Source organism: Oenanthe melanoleuca, chromosome 20, assembly GCF_029582105.1.
Source record: "Oenanthe melanoleuca isolate GR-GAL-2019-014 chromosome 20, OMel1.0, whole genome shotgun sequence".
In the NCBI taxonomy this organism is placed as follows: domain Eukaryota; kingdom Metazoa; phylum Chordata; class Aves; order Passeriformes; family Muscicapidae; genus Oenanthe; species Oenanthe melanoleuca.
Window position 1 is genome coordinate 9,583,628 of NC_079353.1, and position 22,388 is coordinate 9,606,015.

General features: G+C 41.1%; 1 protein-coding gene across 1 annotated transcript in view; it reads right to left on the minus strand.

The window, feature by feature from the left end:
- The window catches only part of TOP1 (DNA topoisomerase I), a 66,253-nt gene that overhangs the window by 30,799 nt on the left and 13,066 nt on the right, over positions 1-22,388 (minus strand). The window contains exon 3 of the mRNA XM_056507415.1: positions 6,250-6,352. Coding sequence (XP_056363390.1) covers positions 6,250-6,352 — 103 coding nt within the window. The remainder of the gene's footprint in view (positions 1-6,249; positions 6,353-22,388) is intronic.

Below are 22,388 nucleotides of genomic sequence, written 5' to 3' on the forward strand. Positions count from 1 at the left end.
AGTAAATTTCTCACCCAAGCAACGTGGGCTCAGATAACCTAAGGAAACTCAGTCTCCAGTTTCACTCTGAAGCTTCATTTTCCAAAGATTAGCACTGGTGGCTTGGCCACGAGGTCCTGCTTGCTGCTGCTCCCGGCGACTGGAAGGAATTCCCTAGATAAAAATCTGATATCATGTACTTTTCACTATAATGTCAAAAGAGAGCATAAATTTCTTTCCCTTATTTGTAAGTAGCCTGCTTACCAGCCTTTTGTGTTTCCAGACACTGGACCACAGCTCTTCAACAGCTCAGCACAAAACTTCTGATGTGCATCAAGAAAGGCTTGTGCCCCTCTTCTCTTGAGGGATGGAAATCTCCACCTCCCAGAAAAGCTCCCTTGGAAATGAGCTGGTAACAAAGGCCTCAAGCAACAATCCTTAAAAGAGGAACTTCTTTCTTCTCCCAAACAAAGCAAGTTGCTTGCATATTAACTGCAGTCAAGCTGAGCTGATTTGGTCTTTCATTTGGCTCAGATATACATGTGAGCCTACAGGGAACACAATTTAAACACCACACTAATCTCAAAAGAAAAGAGAAGGCAACAGGATGCCATCCTTACCCCGAAGATGGAGTTTCAGCCTTCTATCAGAAAGCTATTTCTGACAATCCCAAAGCTATTATTAGGAGGGACTGGGAACAATTTAAAGATCAGAAGTCTATCTTCCTGGTCAATTCAAAACTGGAAGAAAAAAATCACTTTTCTTTAAAGAAACCAAGCAAAATGGTCTTAAGATCACATGCATACCGCTAATTTTATCTTGAATTCATTGTTCAGAGCTCTGCGAATCCTTTGTTACCTTTCCTGCACATACCTCTCTGCCAACAAGCCAGCTTGGAGTCATGGAAATAGGACAGCAAAACCCCTGTAAGATAGAGGGAAGCTCCAGGGGAAGATAGCCTGAAAACAGGACAACTGGTTCATAACAATTGCTCATACCCAGCTCTGCTGACACAGGTCTGCCTTCTCACCCAGACCACTGCAGCTGCATCACTGCAACAGGACTCAGAGCTGTGCCTCTCAAAGGTTTAATGCTGACAAACCTGCACTGTTTCTGTGTTTTTAAGGCAACTAAGTGCAGCAGGAGATCACATTAACACAGGCATAACGAGGTATTACATCATCTCCAGGTGTATCGGTACTACTGCTTAGTTCAGACAAAGGCCAGGTAAGCACACACATCCTCCTGAAGCACTCCATCCTTTGTGCCAGCCTGCTTACTGCCTTCCATTTACAGTTTTAGTGTAAACAAGGACATCCAAAGGAGATGTGGAGAGCTCAGGCTGAAGCACATGAAGCAGAAAATGCATCAGAAGAAGCCATTTCCCTTGCCTGCAGGAGAGAGGAGAGGGAGAGGAAGGGAGCCCAGGCACCTGGCAGCAGCTGCTCAGGCCGAGATCACATGGGAAAGTCACAAGTGGAGAGTGTTTCCAAAGAACAGCAGATGTGCAGATCACAGCTTCCTCCTCCAAACTGCAACAGCTTCGCAGTAATTTAACACTGCATTCTTCAGGTGCCATTTATGTACGTTAATAATCCCTTCCCAGGCCCTTTCCATTCCAGCTTCAAAACCACAAGCTGGGAAGGATGCTATATCTAAAGTGTCTCTTATTTCCTCTCTCTGCTGTAATTAGCTCGTGACAGGGAATCTGCTACTAGCGAGTGCCAAAGCTGGCTGCCATCAGAGCTGTGCCTACTTGGGAGCTGCTGCAGCACAACTGAAGCGTAAAATAACAGGGAGTTGTGACTTCAGTGCAGCCTAAAAACACGATGGGAACAGGGCACAGGTGACCTAGCCCGTGTCTTGTTTGACGCAATCCAGTATTAATGGAAACTTGTGATCACATCCAGGCTAATGCACACCAAGGGAGAGCACTTCCAAAGCAGCAGCACCCCAGGGAAGGACAGGTTTTCAGCTGGCTTGAAGGATATTATGCTGTTAAAGGGTTATCATATGGAATTACAGGGAATAAACACGAGAGCCCCAAAGGTTTTACTGGGTTTCTGGCAATGCAATAGAACAACCTGAAACCGTTCTTCCCAGTGGTGAAAGGAATCTTTTCACAGATAACAGATCAAGCCTTCAGCAAGAGGAAGAAGATAAAAAGCTGGACTAATCAACAGCTGATTAAAATTTTAGGAATAAGAACAATCTCCACACATTGAAATGAGGATCATACTTAGAACATGTCTTCTATGAATATGTGAGAATTAAGTAGACTACTAAATAAAAAACAAAATTTTTCACTACTGGAAAGCAGTTTTACAATATAAAAATGCTCAATGTGAACTGTGCACTAAAATGGGGCAGAAAAACAAACCCACCCATGCTAGCGAATAGCAGGCGTGAAATCTTTTTTTAAAATTGCCTTTACCCCTACATCAGGCATCCCTGCATCTTCCTTCCCAACACACACAGTTCCAAGCAGATCAGGATCACACAATAAACCAGAGGAGGTGTGCAAGAAATCTGAAGTGAAATTTATCTTCATCCATGGCTAGCAAATGTCTGGATTCTGTGTTTTTCCTAGCAAAACCATGATTAGAAGATGCCAGTGAAGAATCCCTTCTGTGTTCCACGCCTCAGTTCATCCCAAGCTGTGATCACAGGAGATTCAGTAAATGGAGGAAATATGCAATCTGACAGAAGATTTTCTTCCTGCAGCTCCAGAACTTGTCAGGCTGACAGCAAGCTCAGCGCTGCACAGCAGCCTCTCTGCTCCATGCCCTGTCACAGCCAGCTCTGCCCTCCTCAGGCTCCTGGCAGGCCACCTTCCTGCAGAGAGCCCAGGACACCTGGCACACACACACCTGTTACTGCCAACACCTCCAACCCACTCCCTGACAAGGCTTGGCTTCAAAGGACCTGTTATGCCATTATTTTCTGTGGTCTACTTGTCTGAAACACTCAACTCCCACAGATCAGAAACCTATTGCCACATGGGATTTGTTTCATTTTATTTTTATAACCACTGACATTTATATTTAATGGATGTGCGCTAGATTTTTGTTTGGAGACCAGGAAGTACAGGGCTGAGAAAATGAGCAAAAAGCTACAATTTGTTGGATTGTGATGTGGATTTATTCCTCGATACAGACTGTTCTTAAGTGGGCTTTGCATTTTCTTTCCTTGAGGGGTGACAGGGAGGTCTGAGGCACACAAATGTTCTCGCCCAGTTTACTACAGCTGTAAATGAGTGGTTAAGACACAGAAGTGTCATCTTGTGAGTGGGAGAGAAAGAAAGCAAGAACCAAAATTAAGAAGTTCTACATACCACTCCACACACTTCTGCCATATGAAATCAAAATTGTCTATTTTAGGTATTTCAGAGTCTTATCTTGGCAGTTTAGATCCTTCAAAGTCTGGATACAGGAAACATTTATTCTCCTGGCTTGGAGTTGTTCTGTCTTCTTGATGCAGGTTTTATTTTAAAAGCCTTTTTTCAGTACAGGACAGGAAATGAAACTGTCAAACTATTACAGACAGACACAAAAACGATCTGCTTCAAACATAACCACACACTGCTCTTAACTGTGCTTCTCAGAATGCAATCAGGGGCTCTTCACACACCATGGATAAAATGTCACACAGGTACCAATCCAAGTCTCCCAGAAAACAATGGCCTCGATTTCTGCTAAAGCACCATTCAGCCTCTTTTGAGAGCTACTAAAGATACAGCAATAAAACAGCTTTTTTGAAATAAAAATGGATTTTGTTAAGATTTACATGCAATTTGATAAACCTGAGATAAACTTTTCCACAGGATTAATTTACAGCCTTTTATCAAGTGCTTTAAAAATTCTTCATACAGGTAAAAACCATTTACACCCTCTCACCCTGTACTTGTTTCCTGGAGTCTTTTTTTCTTTAATTTCTACCAGATTCATGGCTATTTTTTGCTTGTTTCTCACAGTCAAAGGAGAAACTTCAGTACAAACAGGTAGGCTTTTTTCTTTCAAACAGTAATTAAAATCTGATTCTCACAGGAACTTACATTTATGGAATTGCACGAATGACAGCTGAATCAAAGCATTTAGGGAAGAAATGTTTAAATTTCACTTATTTCAATGAAGTTCTGTTACAAGTCTGCTGTTTTTACAGCAAAAAGCCAAGTGCCCTGTGCATGACTGAACATGAATGGGATAGTGAAGATTCTGGAGCACTCCTAAAGGAGTGATCTCAAGAGGATCACAGGCATGTCCACATATGTTAACTTCTCAGAGAACCACCTTCAAAACCAAATCTCAAGATTCAGCACTATAATACATTAATTTTTAAGGTGGCAGCTTTAAAAGGCAGATTGTGCACTCAGTCTGGGAGAGTGAAGCCCTCCTTCATGAAGGAACCTGAGGGGCAAAGCATTATTGTGTAATCTCCCCCAAAACTGCTTTGAACAAACCCCTGCACATGCACGCACTGAGTCACACCACTCACAGAGAGGGACCTTGTTTTGGGACCCCAGCCTGCAGCAGATACTCACAGGATACACAAGCATTTAATAGAGACATGAAAACAACTGGGAGCATTAGGCACAGTGCCTAGAAAACATGATGCCTTTCTCAGAGGGATTTCAAGACAACATGGTAGGGAGGAAGGAAGTACTTCGAGATAAGGCACAATTACATGTCACCTCCTGAGCTACACCTCACAAAACACCACAACCATTCTATCTTCTTTCCACTGTTTTGGTGTTTATTGTTTGAAAAGTCAGCTTCTAATTATGAGCCATATTTAGTTCTTCCAGTTAAAAACACGCTGACCCTTTCCAACTCCCACACAGATGAAGTCAAAGCATTAATAAATTTGGGAATTTAAAGACAGTGCTTACATTACTCCTTACAAAAGAATGTGCTCTGCTAAGATTTCAGGAGAATGGTTTTTCAAGTGAAGCAATGAACATTTGGAAACGTGAGACAGTCAGTTTTGTGGTGCATGATGATCAGGAAAATGAAAACTAGAAATCAAGGCAATACAGATGTGTGAACAAAGGCAAAGAACATGTAAAAAGCATTTCATCCTTGTTGAGAGAGGCAGCAAATGCAAGTTATTTGGCCTAGGGTTTTTTCTCCATCAATGACACATTATGGAACAGTAGGCTTGTGTAACTTCTTGTAAGATCACAGAAAATTCAAATCAAGTGTGAGCTCAATAAAACAAACCCACTGCTCTGAACATGCTCCTTCCCTTTCATGCTTCTTTTTAATAGAAATCATTGTTAACACGCACTTTTTTGCTCTTTTTAGGACAGTGCTATCACAGTTGCACAGCAATTACTTAATACACCCACTTGCCCACAGCATAAACACTATCTGTCATTCACCAAGTGTCACACCAAAAACTTTCCCTCCAGGGACTGAGCTTTTGCAAGTTTTGGTGGTAATTTAGGCTCCATGACACTTGTATGTCAGGAGTTACAACAAGGAAAACTTCTCTGAGTAACACCCTAGCTGTGATGTACTTGTCCCGTGCTCCAGCATACCAAACCATCACACAGACCTCCACATCTGGTTCCTGCAGCTCACAGCCCAGGCTAGAGAGCAACTGGACCAAAGAATTCAGCAGCTCAAGAGCTACAGGCCATCACATCAATGTGGGTGACCTGGCAAGTGACTGGCATCAAACACCTTCCCCACCCAGTGCAGTGTATAAATCACATAAAACAGCACACAACCCTTTGGGACCCATCTAACCCAGCAGTTTCTCAGTGCTGCCTCGCACAGCTGAGATATTCAGCCACTGTGGTGGTGGGCCAAGGACACCACCATTGCTCTGGGGGACCATCTTTCTAATGATGAGAAGGCTTAGCAGCCACATGGGGGTGTCCCTATGCTAAAGGGGTGGGGGTTTATACCAGCATGAACAGAACTCCACATTTCTGACAAACAACTGGAACCACACACAAAAGATTAAGAACAAAATCCATCAATATGCATGAAGGTGAGACTGAGCTAGTTTTCTACACCTTTAACAACACTAAGCTACAATAATCTTTTATACATTAGTATCATCTCACATTTGCAACATACACAGCTTCAGCCACCCACATGGCAATGCAGGCAATGACAAAAATCAGGCTTAAAGCACCTACACTCATAAAAACCACACTCAAAATGTAGCAATCCATACTCATTTATTATCAGAGTAATTCTTGTAAGACTGCACATTCAATGGTGTTTTAGCCTACAAAGACTTCATTCAATTTTTCCTCACCTATTACTGTGCTTGGACTTTTCCCGGTCTTTTTCCTTGTCCTTCTTGTGCTCTTTGTGCCGGTGTTCTCGGTCTTTGTGTTTATCTTTGTGTTTGTGAGAATCTGTAAGCAGAGAGGCAAAACAAAAGAAATTAAACTGGGAGAAAACTCCACACCTGAACCTCTGCATTTTTCCCCACCGCCTCTAGTATCTGTGATTCAAAATTTGTAACAAAAACCTTGGTTTCAGAGGTCCTAAATGGATTCATTGTTCCTGCAGCACAAGTTAATTCATCTTGGCAACAGCTGCATTTACTTGGTCTTTAGTTCAACGACCTTTAAATGCTTTATAGACTCTGAAGAAATGTAACCCTTTCATTAACTAGGTACCTATTGATACAGCAAGTTCAACCTTATTTGGCAGATGGGCAGCCTGGCTTCCTATGCCTCCAAGCATTCATGCTGAATACACAGAAAAGATATAGGAGTAAAGCATAAAGCTGAGGTGGTCAGGCCTATTGAATCCCAAAATTTAATACTTCTACTTCTGCTAGTATTTAATCTTGACAAAGCATCCTTCCCTTCTCCCTGCTCTGAATGAAAACAATTTTATTCTTATCCCAAACAGATAACACGACAGGCAGAAAGCAAGGAAAATGGGGAGCAATGGCAGAAAGTGGAAATAAAGGGTAAATGGAACATGGATTCTATCCTCCTGCTTCTCTACTGCAGGACACATTCACCTCCCTCTGACAACAGCCCCACCAAGAAAATCCAACCTGACAGCTGTAATGAGCTGTGTTGGTGGTCACCCACCTACACAGGTCAGGGCTGGTCCCAATTATGTGACAGGTCAGAAATGGGAGGTGGCACTCAAGTGAATCTACAGGAACACAGTAATTTTATTGCTATCAGCTTCTACTCTGAGTGACACTTTCCATCCTCAGTGACAACTGTGCTGTACAATGAAGTCATTTAAAACACCAAGGAAATGCATTCAGCAGGGAAAAAGAGCAACACAGTTGAATTGTAAATAAACACATTCACAAGCATTTTTAAACAAGTATATTAAAAATGAAGTTGAGGCTGAACTAGCACCTCAAAACCACCTCAAAAGACCACTTACAGTCAGGGTCAATGTGATGGGAGGAATACATGCAATACCCAAAAACTCCCCCCAGGTTTTGTTTTCAACATGCTACTTTTAAGTAACCAAAATTGAGCAAGCTCTTCAGGAAACCTGAAAAGCTGTGCTAACTTTGGCAATTGTTTTTCAGATACCAGTGCTAGAATTTCCACCAGAAATCTTGGATGCAAGGTATTAATGCTTAATTAATTGTAAAGATGCTACCATGGCTCTAAAAAGACTCCTATCCCTGCTCTAAGAATAGGAAACTGCAACAAAAGGATTTTGTGATTTTCAGTCACATGGGAAATGCACTGCAGAGCCAGAACAAGCCCCCTCCTCCTGACTCCAAGGCTTTTGCCACAAATTCATTTTTCTCCTTAACTGACACCAGCTCTTAAAACCTCAAAACATTCAGATGGATTTAGAAGAAACATACCCACAGAATATGATTTTAACCTATTGCTTTCTGTAACTTTAGAGTTTGCTTTCAGATACCTGCAGGAAGACAACATAAACGAACATAGAAATCGTGATATTCAAGCCTCCAAGTTGCCTTCTGCATCTTTCCTCCATCCCCCTGAACTCAAGAAATGTTTCCTAGTGCTCTGGTATACACAATGCACACGTTTAAATCACAGGGATTAAGTTTCATATTTTGATATACAGGCACATGGCAGGTTACGTGGAACATTTGGTGTTAGAGCATAAAGCACCCAAGAGTTTTCAAGTACCTAAAGAGCAAAAACTCTTTTGCAGCAGGCAGAGCTCTGCAGGCATCTCTAGCAAACTGTGTGGGGACTGGACACCCACACACTCTGAACTGCAGAGAAGCAATTTCTCTGAGCCCTTCTTCCCACCAGGACAACACACATTTCACTGGCAAAAATGTTTTCGCAGTGTGTTTCACACTTGTGATTCTTCAGTTCAGCCAAGAGCTGGAAGCTCAGGCTGTTTGCAAACTGCCTGGGGTTTATTCCACAAAGGGTTTACTAACCGATTCCCACAGCCCCAGCTGCAGCAAACAGCAGCTATTTGCCCTTGGTGAATAGGTAAATTGTGAGAGAAAGCAGCGTGATGCTGTACACAGAGCTATGTACAGTCACTCTACAGCACACACACAATCAATTTTTCCTATCAACCAATCAATGGGAAACGTGTGTGACTGTACTCAGTGCTGTTCTCTTTAGAACTAAGAGCCACACAATAAGTTGTCACCAAGAAAAGCAGAAAACAGAACAGTTTACCTTGATCACCAGATTTCCTTGTGGCTGACTTGTGCTTTACAGCTAAAATTAATATTTACTCTCGGAAAGCAGTTCCAGGGATGCACCTTAGAACTGCTGGAGTTGGGTATCTGTTTCCTCAACCCTTGGATCTGCTTACAATGATTTGGTATTTTTAGACAATTAAAGCCTGGTACTCAAGGGAGGGGAAAAAAAAAAAAAAAAAAAAAAAAAAAAAAAAAAAAAAAAAGCTTGACCAGTTAAACTAGCTCGGCTTGCTAAGATTTGTTGCCAGACAGCTCATATTTCCTTTGCTCTCTACTAGAGAACTGCTAACAGGAGGGTCTTCCACAGAGATATTCTGGCTCCAAAGTCACAGTGGCTGAGGAACAATGGGTCCTGTGAATGGTCTCAAATCAAAAGCAAAAATATGTCAAGGCAGAGCTACCCGGTGTCTCTCACTATGAAAAACACTTTAAATGGAGGTGGAGCTCCCAATTTAACCTAAGGGTTAAATTGTTCTGGAATATTTGCCTAGTATTCAAACTCCATGGTGTTGCTTTCTGACACAATGCCATGAGATAGGTTAAGAACGAAGACTTCAAAAGAGTTTATTAAATAGTCTTGAACTGACTTATGTATGTCCTCAGAAGGCATTAAAGCTCTTGGTCTTCTGTTTTTTTTTTGTAGAGGGTAGAGCTGGATGAAGTTCAGGAGACTGGGTCATTAGAAAGCACAGGATTCTTTTTTTCTACACAAAAATGCTTTGTTCCAGACTGGCTTTATCTAGGAGTCTATGCCAATGGTTATTTGATGGCTGACATGACACAAGTTTAAGCCATTTCACTCTCATTTGTGTACTCACTTGCCAGGAGCCAGTGCAGCATCACCTCTGACTGAACTACACAGGCAACAGATGCCTGAGCCGGGAACGGGGCCACCTCACTCCAAGCCTCATGAGCACACAGGCAATCAACGGGAAGTGTTCCTGCCTGTAATGCATCTTCCTCGATATATTTAGCATATTGATTCCTAGAAGAATCTTCCAGCCTCCAGTAACTCTCCCAGCTTGCAGCTGATTAGTAGTTGACTAAGTCCAGCCTCACATCAGCTACGGAAAGAGCTCTGACATTATCACACATTCAGATTTGTTTCCTGCCTTTTATGTCTTCCAGTAAGTATGTCTGTTCCCTCTAACACTAAACAAGGAGATAAATACAATTCCTTCTCCAGGACCATTAGCAAAATCCACCATCTACTGTGAGCAAAATTTAAATCCCCAAAAGTTTTTGTGACATTTAAATATTTCTGAAAAGTCTCTCTTCAGAACAAGGTTACAGTGGGGACAGGGGTTATGCTTGCTGGGCAAGGATCCATTACCCCTGAGGCTTTCCCTTCAGTATCTTCTAACCCAAACAGAGCTTTTGGCATCTCTTCTGTTCTAGAAAGCTTGATGTCTCTGGCACTGGATCTCTGTCTGTTAATGCTGAGCCTGGTATGTCTCCAAAAGATTACCACAGTCCCTGTACTATTCCTGCCATTCCCCTGTACCTCCAACAAATCACGAGCAGCTCTGCATTTTTGTAGGGTTGATTCATCTTTTAACTCTGTTAGATTACAAGGATGCTGATTTAAGGATGGGAAATTCTAGGCACTTTTGGTCTGTGGCTCTGTGTTGTTCCCCACTCCGCCTTCACTCCAGCCTGAGTCCCCAGGGAAAGGCTGAGTCATAACCCTATTTGCAATACTTGTATATATGTCTGCCTGGAACAGGGAAGTTTTATTCTTTATCCAGGAACAGGGCTGTAAAAGGTCAGGCATCTTCAACTGCAGCATGGCAAGAACAGGGATGAAGGCAAAGAAAGCCTCTTCCAGCAGGCTGTTGTCTACTGGAGAGGAAGAGTCCCAACAGATGGCACAGGTGAGCGTTCCCCTTTCACAACAAGCACAACCCTTGGCTTAATTAGTCTGGTGACAAAACAATTATGTGGGACTGTGATGTTTTAATTCATGAGCCAAATTCATTTGCCTCAGAAACACTTCTGAACACCTGTCTCTGCACACCTTCCAAAATACTACTTATATGTCATGATTAAGGGAAGTCAGGATACTTCCTACATTGATATCTCAGTATTGACAGCAACTTTTTAAATAAAATACTGAAATCAGAGAGGGGTGTAAGCTCTTATATGCCCAATTAGTACAGCTGTCAAGAGAGTAGTGTTGGCACATGATACAGGATACTACAGATGCCACTTTATCCCACTCCCACCACCCACTTTTATTTCTCTTCCATCATTTTGCACTAGAATTTTTTTTTAAAGAACAGAGGAAAAAAAGGGTGTGAGCACAATCTGGTTCCTTCTAATTTTTCCCCAATTAAGTGAGCTAGCCAGCAAATTAACACCTGGTAACCTCAATTTCTGGTCAACAGTAGCTTTTCCAGATAAATATTAGCTTTGCAGATTTGCTTTGTCTTTCTGTTCAGCTTCTTAAAGTTTTTGTGGGCAGACAATTTGAATAACTCATTAACCTGCTTACAGAGAGGTTCCTTTGTTCTTTAAAATGTCTTATTAGATTCTTTGGACTTTTTGTATTGTCCTTCTGGTTCCAGAAACAACCTGATTTATTTTCCCCTTGCTAGGAATACTTCTAATGCTGACTATGCCTGGGTTTAATCTGTTTGAAGCATCATCTCACACTTTTCTACATCGATGCCCAGAAAGGTGATTTAACCTTTCTGGATTCTTGGGATCAAAATCTGAGGACACAGCATGAAAAAATCCATCTTGTTACCAAGATTTTTAACTTCTTGTTATTCCACTAACACTTCTGCTTCAGATGAGCGGCTGAAATTTTTGCCCTGAGTAAAATGCAATGCCTCAGTGTTAGTTGTGTGTTATAGGAGAAGCAAACAAGCTCTTAAGGCTTTCAGGATCACTGGTGTGTACAGAGATCTCTCTAGTACTTAACTTGAAGCACGAGCAAGAAACCCTCTATTAGCAGAGATGAAACCAGCAGGGTCTTTTCAGCCTCTCTGGAAAGGAGAAGAGAGTCCTGAAAAAGACTTCTTCAGTTCCACTCCTAAATTATGCAGCTGAAAGCAAGGTAACTCTAACACTGGATTAGGTTCAAAAGCTGGTCAAGTTCAAAAACTTCCTGCCACTGGAGAAATGGTCAGTCCCTTCTCAGCTGGAACACCACCTTCATGTGTAAGGCCATGTGCTCCACAGCAGCCTCTTCACTAGTTAGGCTGAATTGTTCTCACTGGTTGTCATGCATTAGTAAGCAAAGCTTAAAGTGTCTCTTTATTACTGCCTAAATGAAAGAATTTTACTGATTTTTTCCCTCCCCCACAGGCTCTCCTTTTATACATTCATCCTAAAATACAGATTATTAGAAAAAGACTTCTTACTTCCAAGGTGTTTTTCCCATTTATTTTGTCAAATCATATTACTTTCAGAGTTTTAATTTCTTACATTTTGTACATAAAGACTACTATTAAAATTACCACAGTTTAGTTATGAAATGATGCCAAGAAGGATTATGAGCGTTCAAACATGTGAATATAGTCCAAGGTGTCTAAAATATTATTCATGTTCCTGGCAAAGAACACATACTTTTGCCCTTGGCATCAGACCAGAATGATCTAGTGTTGCACTAACTTTTACAATACACAGATACCAGCCAGTAGAAAGTGTAACATTAAGTCATTATCCAAGATATTTAACACAGATAGTGACGGAGTTACAGCACATTACCTAAACAGGCAATGCAATCCCATGTGTAAAGGTCACTCTGTGAGGTGCTGGTCAATTTATACATCTTGCCTGAGAAACAAACATGGTGCAGAGTTAAAAAATCATATTTGCAAGCCCTGTGTGGCTCAGAAAAACCATCATATGGTGAACATGGTGTAGTCTGAGGCACAGGGACCCTCACTCAAACAGGTTTTAACTCTAGACAAGTCATCTTAATTTGTGATTGATTTAACAATTTTAAACCCACATACAATAATCCCACCTGAGTAATCTGGAAGAGGTCTAAACTTTTCTAAAATATTTGTATTCCAGTTAGAGGAAGTCGCATTATGGTCATGGTGTTCCAGTAATCAATGAAACAGCATTACTGGAATTTATTTAAACAGATTGATATTGCTGTAGCTCAGGAAAGAGAGAAGAGAAGCTCCTGGGTAGAAAGCAGAATGCATCTAGGTATGTGAGACATTATCTTCCCAATAAAGCAAGGCAGATACAAAAAACCAAAGTGTACATATGAAAGTTACAGAAACTGGAAAACCTCTGCACAGCTTCATGTGTCAAGAGTAGAAAACCATACCCAGAAGGCATTGTTCAGAGAGATGATGGTATTGTGGATGATACACTGGAGTAGAAAACCATAATCTAAAATAAACTTCCCAAGTGAAACTGGATATATCACTTACCGGCCCTATTTACACAACTGCAGAATCCACATAAAAAATTTACTCTGAGAAAGTACTGCAGTTCTGTTTGCTGTTCTGGTTTATTTCTGCAATAACTCAGTGCAAAACATTTGGAATACTGAAATGAGAGTGACTGAAACAGTGAAACCACCACTTGAGTCTCCCATAACCTAAGCCTGAAATTCAATAGCAGAAGTAGGATCTGGGTTTTCAGTCAAAAAAGGAAAGAAACTACAATGATAATGAAGCATGATTGTCTGGCTTCTGCTTCCTCATTTCAAAATGCCATACTTAATGGCAAAGATCCCATTCCAAAAGCAACTTGACACAAAACCTTTTACCAGTGTTTATAAAGATACCTCCACAATCTACAGTGCCTCAGAAATCTAAATTATTAAAACCCTTCTTGAAGTCAAATTAAAATGAATTAAGTTACTGTGCTATTACAAGCTTATTTCACTTGAGGTTCCTCGCTGGGTCAGGTGCAGCAGTTCAGGGATACTGACACTTCAACACTTCACTGCTTCCCTCCATAAACCAGATAAAATCTGACTTTGATAGTTTACTGCAAAGCAACGAAACTAACTGTGACTAAGCACAAGTGAAATACCCAGTGCAGCTCGTTACTGTGAAGTTTACATCTGCAGTCATTCATTTTCCAATCTTACAAGAAACAGAATAAAAAAGTTGTGAAAACTCAAAAAGCAAGCCTGAAGAAGTACAGCAGAACAACCCAACAGTTTTTCCTTTCTAGGGCAGGAACTTTATTACTGAAAGTAAAACTCTGCCAGAGAGCATTCTTCCTTTTTTTTAGGGGCTCAAACGAAGAAATATAGCACAACTGAATAGATTGGAGTCTATTCATTTCCCAGACTATATTTACTCTGAGACAAAACCTGTTTTGGGCTGAGCCAGAACTGAACACACCGCATTGCACCCAGTTCTGCCAAAGCTTGAAAACTCAGTACTTTTGATAGAAACAGAGTAAAACCAATGACCTCACAACCCCGTTCCACATCTCAGCAGTTACTTGAGGCAAAAGATACTCCAAGGCCAGACAGATATGGTGTCTTTTTCCTTAAAAGGACTGGGAAACTTGGCTTCAGAACAAGACAGAACCCTAAGATACTGCATTCTTCATTAGTCTTGTCATTTGAAAGCCCAGTATTCCTTACTTTTGAGTAGAGGGAAAAGAAACCAATGGAATGACTTGGTGATAAATCTTCACAGGAGAATAGAGACAGGTGGATAGAGAATTGTCTCCAGCATTCTCAGCCCTTTAGAACAGTCCCACCAACTTCTCAAGAAGTGCACCTATGCTCCCGATTTAGTATGCAAGCAAGAATATTTCATAGCTTGTTTAAAACACAATGTTTGCAAAAGATCAATACACCTTTTGCTACACCAAAACCTCAGGACTTCAATCTAAGGAAGAGAGGCAAAACAACGTGACAGCACTGCTAACAGGGACAGCACATGGTGGCCACAGGACAGGTCAAGCTGGCATGTACACCTGTCCATACCCCAAATATTAAAAGCTTACCAGGGAGACGTTAAAGATGCCAGAAAAAAAAACCTGACTGATCACTCCTATCTTGTGTGACTGGAGTCTCTGGCAGATGAAGTTAACCTGAAGCAAATGACACTGCTGGCGTTTAATCAATCTCACCCAGACTGCAGAGGCTTGGGAGGCAAAGCAAGGCATGCTTAAAGAGCCTCTTCAGAAAGAGAATAGACACTCTTAGTGCACAAGTTTTGAGCCCTTCAAGTTTTTTTTCAGCCACACTGGATTAATTGCTAATTTTTAGTGCTCCTCATTTTTTCACCTGCTGGGGAAGTAGCTAATACTCCGTGGGCAATTAATGCTTAAGTAATTGAGATAGCTGTGTGGCATACAGGGATGCTGACCTTAAGAAACTGCTACACTACAGGCATCTTGCAACAAAACAACTAATGGTGTAGACAGAAGCAGCAAGTTTAATGACTTGTCAGCACCTTCTACATGGCCTCTTCTCAAAGAGGTGGCACGTTCACATATGCCCGTTCCACAGCAGATCTTAGCTGTTGGAACAAATGCATAAAATCACTGCAAGTTAAATTGCAGTAGACAGTATTACACAAAGAACAAGTCCAAGGACATCTTTGATCAGTACAGAAAGACTAAATTAATAGCTGCTTCTTACACATGCCAAAGGGTTCCCGACCGAGAGGCAACAATGAAGCTTAAATCCATTATTTGCATTCAAAACCAAAAAAGTTCCATGTGAACAGAAACATGTTTCCAGGGATTCCCAAGATGTAAAACATTCTTCTGTAATTGTATATAAAAGAGTCAGAGACTGAAACCCATTAGTATGTTTCCACTTACAAAGCAGAATAAAACAGAGTAGCAAATTAAAACTTCAGGGAAATGACCAGCGTCAGCGAACAGCTTAAAATGCTGCTGTGCTGGCATCAAGAGAGAAGAGAGAGTCCAGAGTAGTCTCCTAAGGAACCAAGAGCAAACCCATTCTTTTCCCTAGTGATATTTATTCTTATAAGGCCACACTCTTATGAGTGGAAGTACTTATTTTCCATTGCCTCCTCCATTCAGAACTAGAGTTCCTTGCCTTCCCTTACTGGGGTAGAAATTGTTTCAGCATTTTTTTCCTACTGCTTTATGAGTCTTCAACCACATGAATAAACAAAGTTCTGCACTACATCCATCTTTTAAAAAGAAGCAAAACTCAAAATTTAACAGCCATAGCCCACACTCCCACATCTGGAGGTTGGGATGAAGCTGAGAGTGGGATCTAAAGGGCAAAAGTAGATCTAGGGGAACCAAGTTTGATTGTAGTTACCTCTGAGGTTTCAAAAGCCTTACACTTACTGTAGCTCCATCTGCATCCCCATTTGCTAATACACAAATATACAGGATCGGGATCCTGAAGGACTTACAGGTACATAGAGTGACTGTGGCCGAGCACAAACAGCTGTTACAAATTGACAGGAGGGGGAAAAAGTTTTGATAAAGTACTTGTTAAAATCAGGTTCCTTATGGATTTTAGATCTACTTAACTAGGTCTACTACTAAACTAATACTATCTACTAAAAACTTTTACTACACCATCTAATATCAGGCTTTTCCAAATTCTCCCCCACTTGGTTCCCTATTGCGCAAAACACAGTTAACATAACCGGCATGGCAGGACAGACAGACTTGTCAGGAAAGCCTGGACAACTGTTCACAAACCAGTATGGCATCCAGGGGTGTAAAACTAGCTTAAAATTATGAAAGAAGGTAAAATTTCAGGGCATTCAAATAGATAATGCAAGGGGGACTAATCCTATTTTTCCAGTGAGAAAAAAAACAACCTTTAGCACAGATCCATAGCTTAGTGCACAAACTGTCACACGGTGCTGCCACACAAAATCTTTTCTTGGGAAGAGACAAAGGGAGGGATGTACCCACCACACTGAGGGATGGATGTGCTGGGAGACAGAGACAAAAAGAACTGCCCAGGGTCACCCACGAGTCACTGAGGAGAAAGAACCAGGGGCACTCACCTCTGGAGAAGCAGGGCAGAAGGTGAGCAAACAGGGCAATCCCAACATTTGCAGCCCTGTTTAGACTTCAGAGCTATCAGGAACTGCAGGAGATAACCTGTCCCTTACTTCAATATTATCTAAAGCAAATCCCCTATTTTATTAACACTTATATTTCTGGTTTGCAGGTATCTTTTCCTTTAGGAGCTCTTGGCAAATCATTTGGGCTGCAGAATTTTGGGGACAACACATCATTTTTCATCAAACCCTTCTCAGGAAGGGTGTGCAAGCCAGGTGAACTGAAACACTGAGTGCACATACAATTATCTCTTTGGTTGCTTCCAAGCTCAAAGAACCTGAGCCAGTGCTCAGGTGCAGCACAGGAAATAAGCCCAGACCTCCAGCCTGGCATGCAGGGACAGTGCTGCTGCCTCATCACAGAGAGAGGCAGGCGAGGGCTCAATCACCTCCAGGAGATTTACCCTGGGAACAGCCCTGAGAGTTACTTCAACAGACTGGGTCAAGAGCAAAGAGAATCTTTTGGTGCAATCTGTCACAACTTCGCACTGCAGACAAGAGAACTTCGTGTTCTGTACACCATCCGCAGACTGAGTCAGTGCCCTCAGCACAAGCTCTTTCCGCCTCCAAATGCTCTTTATACCATCATTAGACTGGAAAGGTGCAAACAGCACAATTTGTGATGCAAAGGCAACAGCTGATTACTGCACGCAAGCTTACAAGGTGAACCAGAAGAAAACAGGGGCAAACAACGACAAATCCTAGTCCTTACAGATCGTAACAGAGAATTCAGCCATATTTTAAAAATTTGGCTGATATTATTTTGGGGTGTAAGATTAAAAACTCTAGTAATTACAAGAAAACTGCTGTTTTGTCAGGGGTAATTATCCTGCAATGATGTCAACTAGAAAAACATTTTCTTTTGCTGGCTGTGTAAATGACTACTGTACTTGGATTCATGGAAAATAAGTTTTTTGTAAAGACAACCCAAAATCCTGACACCACCTTAGCACAAGAGTATTGTCCCAAGAGCAGATCACACAGAGCCTGTATTCACACACCAGCACCACTCAGGGACAGGGCTGGTGTGTCTGACTCTCCTGGGTTTAATCCAGAACAAGGGCTCCCCCCAAGGAAAAATCTAACAAATCAGGGGGGGAAAAAAGCATTCACATTGAAATGCTTCTCCTGCAGCAGTGGATGTCAGCAGCCAGGATCACAAAGTTTATACACATGGGAGTGGTACATGCTCAGCGTCCTCAGGGAAAGACTCTAATGGATTTGCTCACAGCCTTCTATAACCATCCCTCGACAGCTCCACATGGCTTTGGCCAGTGCTGTCTCCTGCTTGCTCTAGGGATGAAAGACTTAAGACTCTTGGGAGTAAGCCTCTGCAATGCTCAGTTTGACAGTTTAAATTGAATGCATAAGACAAAAAAAGTGCTGGTAGAAGCTTTAAATCACCTTTACCAAGCAATACTGCTTTCTGCACTGGAGTCAGATTATTCTCCTACTGCTTGTTTAATATCATTCCTGTTAAGCTGAACTGATGGGGTAGCATGGCCAAAGTCTTCGAAGTACGTTTCAGAAGGCTGAGAACTTATTTTTATTACACTTGAACTGTAGGAGAAACTCCCACACTGATCCCAGATGGGTTTTTTGGTTGGGTTTTGTTTTGGGCTTTTTTTGCTTGTATCTACAGTGATTCCTTTAAAGTGCAGGGCTGCACTGGATGGGTACAGCCCGATTTCACTCTGTCCCCAACTATGGGTGAGTTAACTGATCACTCACCCACAAGAGGCCAATTCCAGCAGCGTCTAGAAGCATTTTATCAGTCTGCCTTACCATAAGTCCCATTCTCAAGTCAAGGGAGGGATGCAATTCCCCAGCCTAAGGGGATTCTACCACAATTAGCATACAAAAAGAAATCTTGATTCCAGCTAAAATGCACAAGAAAGTAAACAGAAGGTAAATGTTTAATGACAGCTGAGATTTCTGCACTTCTGTACGCCTGAGTCTTCTGAAGGAATGAAAGGAGGAGGCAGAATGAAGGATCGGCAGAGAAGTGTAGGACTCAGTAGTTTTAAAGGAAGACTGTGATTGCAATATTTTAGTAAGTACCTAGATATGGTGCACTAAATTCCACTGGAAGTCTTCAATTTACAAAATGTTACTTTAAGTCACTGATTTAAATCTCTTAATGCAGCTGTAATCTGTTTATTATGTTAAATCCATGCCAAATCTCACTAATTGACAACTGTTACATCACACCACTACAAATACCTGAATATAAAACATTACCTATTGACACAGGATAAAAGGCCGTGGTTACATTATTATGCATGACGCACTCTTAATTTCTTCAATTAAAATACTTGATGCAATGTATTATCAGTTTGGTGAGGTTTTTTGGTTGGGTTTTGTCCGCTGGGGTTTTTTCTTGTTTGTTTGTTTCTTTTTGGGTTTTTTTGGGTTTCTTTGTTTTTTTAAACTAATAGCTGGCATCTCTTCATGGAACACACAGCCAACATTTTCAGATTCCACCCTATGAAAAACTCAAATCTGCCTTGAATGAGACATGAAGGGGAGGAAATGTTTATATAATTTGTTTCCCATCTAAAAGAACAAGCATAGTCCTGAAAAACAGAACTGAATCAATTCTGGTTACCTTGTGCCCCAGTTTAGAAGAGCAGTCCTTTCTTTACCTACGCAGAAATAACAAGGTGTGGAAACAGCTTTTTCTTTTTAGCTTTCAAATGCCCTCCACTACCACAGCCACTAAATGAGCTGTTTAAACCAAAGGAAATAGGTTGCAGGTGCAGAGTGTCAACAAAAGTTCATTTATCACTACACTTCAAACACCAAGTGCTTAGCTAAAGGCTCCCATCATATCAGACCTTCTGCTTTACAGCTACTGCAACATAACCACATTGTCTATTTTTCAGTTTTCTGAACATGGAACCTGCTATTTTTACAAGTTTGACTCGTGAGAAGGGTAGAAACATGCTTGAAAAGCTATGAGCACTACAGAAGTGACCATAAAGATTCAAGGCTCTGTAATGTCTCTTTAATATAACCTAAAGTGAGAAACTCAAGTTATACATCTTATTTTCAAGGGTATTCCAAATGCATTAGGAAATATTTATTTCCACTTGATTACCTGACAGCAGAAATAGGCAAAGGAAACAAGATGTACATCTAAGACTATTTACAATCTCATAATTTATTCCTGAATGATTCAGCTGTAATGCTATGAAATATTTTTAAGTTTCTTGGCTGCCAGTTTTATATATGGTGAGACCATTTTTTATAAGCAATTATAATTCTTACTAGAGTCAAAATTAAATCAATACATCTATTAAAATTTATTATCAATTTTACATAAAGACTAATACGAGTGTGGAAGCTGCAGGCACTCCAGCTGATTTAGCAGTTGCTCTTACACAAAGAACCCAGAGCAGCAGCTGCACCATTCCCTCCTATCCTGATCTCCCAAGTGTTTCAAGCCTGTGCTAGACAAAACCACATCTGGGAGTGAGAGCACTATTCAGGTACCCAGCAGAGAGCCAGGCTCACTCTCCTCTGAGCAAGTTCAGCTTTACCCAGGAGTGCACAACAGCCCCAGCAGCTTCTGAAACTGCAATAGCTGAATACATTTACTCTGAGTTTCCATGCATTTCAGTAACATTATTCTGCAAGTTTTCAAGTGTACCACGTTATTTTTGAACTAGCAATTATCTTATTTCCTGTACTCCAGTCTCCAGCAGACCAGGGAAAATTTGCTTTTTCCTGTGGTCACAACTTCAACCTGTGATCATCTTTTATTTGATGCTATCAGATGTAAAAAGGCTCCAACAGTGAGAGCCTGGAGCCTTTTGCTGTCATTAATGGTCTGTGTAACACTAAACAGGGCCCAAAAGTGAGGAAAACTACATGATAAGTAGCCTAAATACCAGAAGACAGAATAATTGTGAATAACTTATTCTGAAAATCAGCAAACAACATCAGATACTCAACTACACATGCCACTCTCAAAACTAAGTAGCTGCTCCAATAGATGAAGATACTCCTGAAGAAAGAGGTTTAATAAAATTGAGAATTAGTAACAGCTTGTAACAGTAATACTTTTCTTCTAGTGATGCTGAACTGAATACCCCAAATGGGATGGACACAATGTAAATTCAACCTGGTTTCCTAAGGCCATGTTTGTGTCTCTATGAGGTAAATCAGTGCAGCAGTCTCTGCTCAAGGAAGGATCTACAACCAGAGAAACAGTTCAGCATTAGGTTTTCACAAGAAGAGACTTTAGAGTATGAGCTACTTGAGATCAAAATATAAAACAAGACACTTTCTGTCACTGCAGACACAGTCACTGTGACAAGTAGTGGAATCCTGTCACACTTCACAGTAAGACAGCTACTCTGATACAGAAACTGCCATTTTCCTTTTTAAGTCAAAGCCATAAGCACAGACAAGTAAAACAAGGAGATAATTTGTTAATATTAAGAATTATATGCTAGGGAAAAAAAAAATCTAGTTTTGCTGTTATGAAGTCTACGGTTAAGGTCAAGCTCAGCATTTGCTCCATAAAAGAGAGTGTTTTACAAACTACGTGCAGATCTGATGTACAAGGGTAACTCTGGGTGGATTAAGTGCAAGGGAAAACTGCAGTGACCTACAGGTTCTGAGTTTTGTTGTACAAAGATGCCTCACAACCTAAGTCTGTGCCTTTGTGAAGTACCAATCTCCCCACGTAATTTGATCTGAATGTAATCAAACCCATTCAGATGACAGGATCTGGGAAATCACATACCTGTAGTTAGCAAAGTGCTAACCACATCACCTAATAGTATATACACACTGAAAGAATACCCAGCAGTGATGGGGAAGAGACAGTAAAGATTTCAGAGAAAGCTTGAGCTTACAGGATGAGGAACAAGTGTCCCTGACAGTTGCTGACCAAATGACATCACCTTCAGAACTGGAAATAACAGACCTGTGACAAACCTAGAAATGACACAAATCTGCATTAATTCTTGAGCCTTCAAACTCTTCATGGATGCTCAAAAGAAAGCCCTTCTGAATACTACATCTTACCTGAACCAAAAACCAGTGGAAAACTTACCTGTCCAGCCTCTGGAGGTACCATGATAAAAATTAACATTGCACCTGTTTGCAGTCCATACAATCATTTTTAAATACTTTTCTCAGTACTGGGGAAAATCAATTAAAGTCAGGACATGTTTGACTCTGGTTACCTATGGAGCTAATTTCCAAAGACTAATTCCAGAGCTCTGCAGAGATTAAAATGTTAATGCGCTCAAAAAGACAATATAAAAATTCATTTTAGGAAAAAAAACACAAACATTAACAAATTCCCATTGGAATTTGAGTCTTCTTACTCTGGATTAGAATCTGAGCATGAGGCTCCTGTGCTAGGGTGAATGGATGGGGTATTTACAAAAAGGGAGAAAAACCACAAAAAAACTTAAATTAAAACCAAACTAATTCTGCTCTTAATAAACGAGGCTCACATCTGTTTTGAACACTGTCTCATGTTATTGTGAAATACAGCTACAGGGGACTTATTTCACAAAACAATACTCCCGAGCTTCATACCCTACAAAGGAAACAATTTAAAAATACACCCTACGTTCAGTACACAAAGACTTAGCAAAGCTCCTGATCCCTTAGGAACGTGGCTGTGGTGTCAGCATGGTTTCTCATTCTCACCAAGCACTCTGAGCAGTGATGGGCACAGCCCAAGCACAGATCAGCTCCTGGGAGATCCAGCAACCCTGCTGAACTCTCAGCCCTGCT